We start from the raw sequence: 7,384 nt of genomic DNA, 5'->3' as shown, positions 1-7,384 counted from the left end.
ACTATGTGAAATGAGAAGTGAAGATTGAGCCACTGGTGGAGAACTGGAATATGAAATGAGAACTGAAGATTGAGCCACTGGTGGAGATCTGTTGAGTTCCACATCAACAACAGATGTAGATTTTACGAAACAAATTTCATTAACAATTATATATATACATAAACAAAACAGACATAAAATAATACCCCACATAAAACCAATCAAAAATACAAACAAATAACCATCAGTGACGTTGGCCATGAGTTTCAGACAGTGGAGTAAGTGGATGTGGAATGGTAGTTTTTTTTTTTACAAGGGCTTGGAGGTTATTTAATGCGGATTATCTTATCGCTAAGAGAATGTTTATTATATATTACTAGTAAGAGAATTTTGTTTTCCATTTCTTCTTCTCTTCCAACTGAAATCAGTCCATCTATCAAAGAAATCTCTCTCGCTCACACTTCTACTCTCTTTCTCGCTCGTGCTGCTGCTCTCTTTCTCGCTCACGCTGCCGCTCTCTTAGCCTGAGTACACTTGCTCTTACTCTCTTTTCTTCCTTTTCTCAATTTCTTATTATGTGTAGTGATGTCTGTTGTGTAGGAGTGAAATGCTTCGATGCGATGTTTGAGGATGAGATCCACAATGTGGTTGTGGATAGTCAATTGATTTTTTCTCTCTCAAGTATTTTATTTATTTATTTATTTATTATGATATATCAATTATTATAAACCAATTTTGTTTTAAGTATGTAAAACTCTAACCTAGGGCTAATCATTGTTTCTTTTCATTATAAATATTATTATTATCTCTATTAAAATCTGATTTTATTGGTTGTTTGAGTACCTATATTATATGCTTGATAGTAATAAATGTTTGCATGTTATCTGTTTGATTTATTGATTCAAATAACTAATTTTTTATGTAGAAAATAAATAGATAAATAAAATTTTATTCAGACAAAATGGTTGACAAGAATTGGAGGCAACATAAATCAGTTTATAAACATATAAAAAAATAATTTGGGCCAACATAATTTTTGGGGCTAAAAAATTAAGGCCTTGCTTGGTTTGGATCTGAAAATAATTTGGGCCGACAAAATTTCTAGAGCCTCAGTCCCAAAAGAAACCCGACTACTGAATGAACTCAGAGCCCACTAAATAAATTAAACAACAATGTAGGCCAACAAAATTTCTAGGCCTCAGTACAAAACAGATGACTAAATAATGAATCTGCCACTCGTTTGGTTTTGATCTAAAACTTTATTTTCAGAATTTTTTTATTTTAAATTTTGGAAGTTAATTTGGTTTAAAAAAAAGGAGATTTATTAGAAAATCTTTTTTCAAGTGTTTGTATCTCAATTAGTCCATAAGATATTTTTATATTCCAATAAGTCCTATTATTTGAACATTTGATCTATCAAGTCATAATTCTCATATTTAAGGTATTTTATGAACATTTGTACCCTTACAAATATTTTTTGAACGGTTAGCAATTTGATGAGGTGAATATTCATATTTTACAATGTGAATAGTTACATTGACGTGTGAATGTTCATATTGATAGTGTGAACATTCACATTGACAGTGTAAACATTCACATCACAGAACATTCGCACTGTAAATGTGAATATTATTAGGGATATTTTGATAACTATGTCACCCATAGGACTTATTAGAATATAAGAAAATAATGTAGACTAAATAAAACATAAGTAGGTAAAAAAGAATTTATGAAAAAGTGTCCCAAAAAAAACTAAAAAATGATGTATATGAATTTATTTTTGTCAAACTATTTTTTTTTTTTCAAATGTCAAAAAAATTGTTTGAAAGTCTAAGCTTAAAAAAAATTTACCAGAGACCAATAGATGTTCTCTGTACAAGTTCGTCGTTAGCTAGGCTATGGCATCCTCAGTATGGACTGGAGGCGATCCAGATCCTTCAAGCAATATGTCTTCTTCTTTTATTACAGAAACTCTGTACTGCACCGATAATTTCATCACCAAGGATCCTCTAGAGTGAAATTTTCCTAAAGTTTCCTAGAGTGCTACATTGTGTGGTTGAGATTTACTGGCAAATCACATCAGAAAAATTGATGTGACTTGCCAGTAAATCTCAACCACACAATGTGGCACTCTAAGAAACTTTAGGGAAAAATCACTCTAGAGGATCCTTACTCGGTATATAATTAACTGTACTTGAATTTCATTGTTGGCTGTAAATGAATCCGGATTTAGTCAACTAGATCCTCTTTGATAGATCTCAATGAAAGAATTTTAAAAGTATTAATTTTATTAAAAATCGACACGTAAATCAAGTTATATCATTTTAAGGTTTAAAATATTAAATCAGTCACCAAAAGTATTTTGGTAATAGTAGTGTGTGCTGAACTTTTCAAAAAAAACTATTTGGGTTTATCCTTAATGCATTAAAATTTTATTATGAGGAATTTTGACCAAATCTCTCGATCCAAATTGCCTAAATCTGATATTGAGAGTCCGCTTGAAAACTTGCTTTTTTAATGACTTTTTGACTTTTTTATGAAATGAAAAAAATCAATATATTTGAAATAGTTTTTTTAGTTGAATGGATGGTTGTTGTGAGGAAAAGAGTGATCAATAGGTATGTAGAATGTGACATTTTAACCTTCTTTTTTTGACTTTTTGGCTGCTTTAGCCAAAAAGCCTCTTTCCATAGTCGGTATCAACAGTAATCATAGGACAATTCTCCTGTATTTCATTGACTAATTCATGAGGTATTGGATTACCTCATTAAATCTCGTGCCAGTTGCTTGCTAAAAAACAACAATAGAATAATGAAAATCATTTTACCAAAGTCCCTACTTTTCAACACCTACCCACTGAAAATTTGATAAGTACATGCATGTAATCTTGATGGCCAAGAAACTCCTAGTATGGTTCCTCTATAAGATACATGTAATCGTGATGACCAAGTCCATGACTAAAATACCAACCTCAAACTTGTAATTTCAAAAAGAGTAACAAAAGAGCTAAGAATTGATAAAATGGCTGAACAAGTGAAGTTGTTGGGACATTGGGCAAGTGCTTTTAATTGCAGAGTTGAGATTGCCCTGAAATGGAAGGGCATCGAATACGAATTCATCCAACAAGATCTCCAAAATAAGAGTCCTCTTCTTCTCAAGTGCAACCCCATTCACAAGAAGATTCCAGTGCTCTTACACAATGGAAAGCCCATTTGCGAGTCGCTTGTCATTCTTGAGTACATTGACGAGACCTGGAAAGGCAATCCCATCTTTCCTGAAGATCCTCATGAGAGAGCCATAGCACGTTTCTGGGCCAACTTCATAGATGAGAAGGTATGTTATTATATTTTTTTTTCTCCAAACAAAAATGTTGTGTGCACATAAAAGTGTCTAGAAAATTCAAGGTCAAATTAAACCCCATAGTCTCCTTAATTTGTCTTTCATCGTTATAGTTCTAACTGCATCAATTTTACCTTATAATACACCTTTAGAAATTAGACTAAAACTAATGGGCAAATTAGTCTATTCTTCTCTTCAAAATGAATGATGAGTTTGAGTCAAATTTGAAATGATCTATTCTCTTTTGAGTGGATAATTTTGCTGTTGATTTCTATGTAATTTCTTATAGGTATTATCAATCGGACTTAATTGGCACAATGTAAAAATTTACAAATCTAGCATCCTTTTTCAAATTTTGCCCTGTCTTATCAATGTGGTCATGCAATTTGATGAAGTTGTATCACACTTTAATACTTACATTAGATTAAATTCATATGCCGCATTGGATTTTTCTAATTTTTATACTTTGGTGTGTGTATTACAGTGCTTGCCTGCAATAAAGAAGGCTTGTTTTACCAAAGACGATAAGGGCATTGAAGAAACAATTGAGCTCCTGAAAACACTAGAAGCCCAACTGAATGATAAGAAGTTTTTTGGAGGAGACAGTGTTGGTCTAGTAGACATTGTCGCAAACTTGATCGGATATTGGCTTGGAGTGATTCAAGAAGCAGTGGGAGTAGAGGTATTGACAAAAGAGAAATTTCCCAGACTCTACAAATGGATCGAAGAGTATGTTAGTTGCTCTGTCATCAAAGAACATCTGCCACCCAGAGAGAAACTACTGGCCTTTGCCAAAGCAAATTACAACAATCAGTAGTTTTTTTTTAATCATGTTTTCAACAAAATAAAAATATGAAGTTTCGAATTGCAGACCGGTCTTCTTTTCTATGTACTACTAGTTCTTGTGTTTTGTGTTGAGAATTAATTGAAGTACTTTACATTTCTATGTATGAGGAGCTAGTTATCGCTCTTGTTTCATTTCAAATAGAAAGTGATATTTTTGTAGACAAGCTGTAAAAGAGTAATGGTGTGCATTAGAAATAGAGTAATGATATAGAAATATTTTTTAAAAAAAAGAAAAAAAGAAAAAAGAAAAAGAGTAAACAGAATTTGTATATGGAAGTGCATTAGCCACAAAATCTTGATAAAGAATGGCAGTCGAGTCAGGATTGCACAAAACAATGAATAAAGAAAGAATTTTCTACACCAAAAAAAAAAAAGAATAAATAAAGAACGACTTGGCAAAGGATCTGTGCAGAAGGGAGTGTCATGTATCAGTACACCACCTCTTCCCCCACAATTTTAGCTCAATTAATTCAAGTTCAACCATGAAGAAGGGTTGTGACCATTGTGTGGCTCGTAATCAAATGTGAGGGAGGGAACCAGTGGTGCCGTTGTCACATTGTCTAGGTTAATTAGTTCTAACTGCCTCAGCCATCCTTGAGTCTTGATCTTGAAGTCCTACCTACTCAAAATTGGGCCTGTTTGGTTGTTTTTCATTTTCTTTTGTTCGTTTTTCGTGTTTTCAAAAACAAAAACATTGAAAAATTCAAGAACATCCATTGTTTGCACATCGTTTTCATTTTTATGAGAAAATAATTTTCGAAAACAACTTTTGGTGGTTTGTGAATAATGGGTTGTTTTCATGAACAAATCACCAAATATTTTTTTCCCTGACTTTTCCCGAAAATGTAAATAGGAAACAAAAACACAATCAAACAAGAGCAACCATCTTTCTTATATCTGCCACAGGGAAATTTGCTTGTGAATAAATGAGAAAATCAAGTACTCTAATGTTCTAGATGTTGCAACCTTATGAATTTCTAATATGGCCTCCATAAGAAGAAGAATTGAAACTAACAATAGCTAATCCTCATCCCTAATAGATATGATTGATTGTAAACCTGCAACCATAGATGATCCAATCTAGTCCACATCAAAATTGGCTATCACTCTAGTAGACATCGTGACAAACTTGATAGGGTTTTGGCTTCAAGTCACTCAGGAAGCAATGGGTGTGGTGTAGTTGTTGACAGAGGAGAAATTTCCTGGGCTCTGCAAATGGGTAGATGAGTAATGTTGATTGCAATGCCATCAGAGAAAGTCTGCCTCGAATCTCAAGACATAATAATGTCAAAACATAAACATTTGAAAAAAAAAAAAAGACCAATCGTGTGCTCATACATAGCGAAAATCCAAATATATATTAGTATTATAAAAATAAATAATTAAAAAGAATCAATTCCTGAAATTTGGACATTTCAGTGCTTTTGAAAATCTGGATCCTTGAAGATGGTCACAGGGCAAGTGGCATGGCTCATCACAAAATTGGTCACGCTTCCCCAGATTATCCTGTGTGATTATTGACAACTCCTAAACAAAAAACACCCATGAAAATGAAAACGTATCACACAGAGTGGTATATAAAGTTTATTCTAGATGTGGTATATAAAGTTTGAATATATAACACACTATTTTCTTTTTTCTTTTTTCATGCATTTGAATATATACCACACATAATTGTTCATGCATTTGCTCTTCAAAGATACTAACTTCTACACTATATGAATGCTTGCCTGCACTATGGATGGCTTGTTGGAGCAAAGACAATGAACAAGCGAAGACCATCGAAGAAGCATGTGAGCTCCTGGAAACACTACAAGCCCAACTCAAGGGTAACAAATTCTTCGGAGGAGACAAACATCGGAATTGTAGACATCATTGCCAAATTTATCCCATTCTGGCTTGGAGTCCTTCTGGAAACCATGGGATCAGAAGATTTGTTGACAGATGAGAAATTTCCCATTTTATGCAAATGGAAGAATGCCTATGTTAACTTCCCTGTTATCAACGAAAATCTGCCTCCCGAAGAGAATCTAACGGCCTACTTCAGAGCTCGTCAACAACCTGCTAGCGGTCCTAAAAATGTGTAATTTATTGATGTAATTTCCTGCTCATATATTCAAATAAATCTCTGCATTAGTCAAATTGCAGACGAGTCTTTCTGTTTTATGTATTAGGTCCTATGTTGCTTTGGTGGGGTTATTAAGGTAATCATATCTGCAAATAAATCTTTGCATTGTCAAATTGCAGACTAGTCTTTCTGTTTTTTGTGTTGGGTCCTATATTCTTTCTGTTTTTTTGTCTTTACCATGTATTAGGAGTCTTGTCTCACTGTACTTCATTTAAATAAAGGAGATATGTTTTTATGGACAGAATGATCTACAACATCCCTAGGTACTGTTGGGGATTTAGACACTAAAAACATTTTTAATTTAAAATTGACTAACATAAACATATAACAAGTAAAATCATAACTCATGTAACCAATGAACAAAAATAATAAAGAAATTAAGGACATAAAGTAGTCTGTGAGATTGATGAAAGGCACAAGTAATCCTATGTTTATATAACACAAACAGAGTAATGATAAACAATGACATAGCAGTCCTAAAAAGTTTACCTTATTTTGGATATAAACCCATGCAGCTAAAAAACCAAAAAAAGCGGGAAAAAAAAAAAAAAACTCACAATCATAATCAGTGGTACCATGGTCACCATGTCTATGTTTATTACTTCTAACCAACTTACAGTCATCCTTGAGTCTTGATCTTGAAGTCCTATCTTCTGAAACTAGGCCTATTTGGTTGTTTTTTCACTTTTTTTTTTTTTTTTCCTTCTTCTTCTTCATGTCTTTAGAAATAAACTAAATGAAGAATTCAAAAACACCCATTGTTTTCATTTTTGGAGCATATCTTCTGCAGAAGTACACTTCCAGAATCATGGCAAATGAGAAAATCTGAGATATTCAGCTCTGATTTCGTTTGTGCGAAACATATTCAGACACATAGATGTTCTCTGTACAAGTTCGTTGTTACCTAGGCTATAGCATCCTCCAGTATGGACCGGAGGGGATCCAGATCCTTCAAGCAATATGTCTTCTTCTTCTATTACTGAAACTCTGTACTGCACCAATAATTTCATGGGACTATGTACAAATTCATGTAACATTGAAAAACTCTGCTCAAAACTAAATAAAATAACATTTATTTAATCAATATTGAGC

At 33.1% G+C, this 7,384-nt stretch overlaps 1 protein-coding gene across 1 annotated transcript; it reads left to right on the top strand.

The window, feature by feature from the left end:
• Positions 1 to 2,804: 2,804 nt before the first annotated feature.
• On the top strand, positions 2,805 to 4,328 carry LOC114280492 (putative glutathione S-transferase). The gene is made up of 2 exons (XM_028222869.2): positions 2,805 to 3,312; positions 3,803 to 4,328. The coding sequence occupies exons 1-2, from the start codon at positions 3,001 to 3,003 to the stop codon at positions 4,133 to 4,135; spliced, it is 645 nt and encodes a 214-aa protein (XP_028078670.1). The 5' UTR covers positions 2,805 to 3,000; the 3' UTR covers positions 4,136 to 4,328.
• The last annotated feature ends 3,056 nt before the right edge of the window (positions 4,329 to 7,384 follow it).

The sequence above is a fragment of the Camellia sinensis genome, chromosome 3, assembly GCF_055761805.1.
Source record: "Camellia sinensis isolate YWXY chromosome 3, ASM5576180v1, whole genome shotgun sequence".
Classification (NCBI taxonomy): Eukaryota; Viridiplantae; Streptophyta; class Magnoliopsida; order Ericales; family Theaceae; genus Camellia; species Camellia sinensis.
This window is presented reverse-complemented; position numbering and strand designations above follow the sequence as displayed.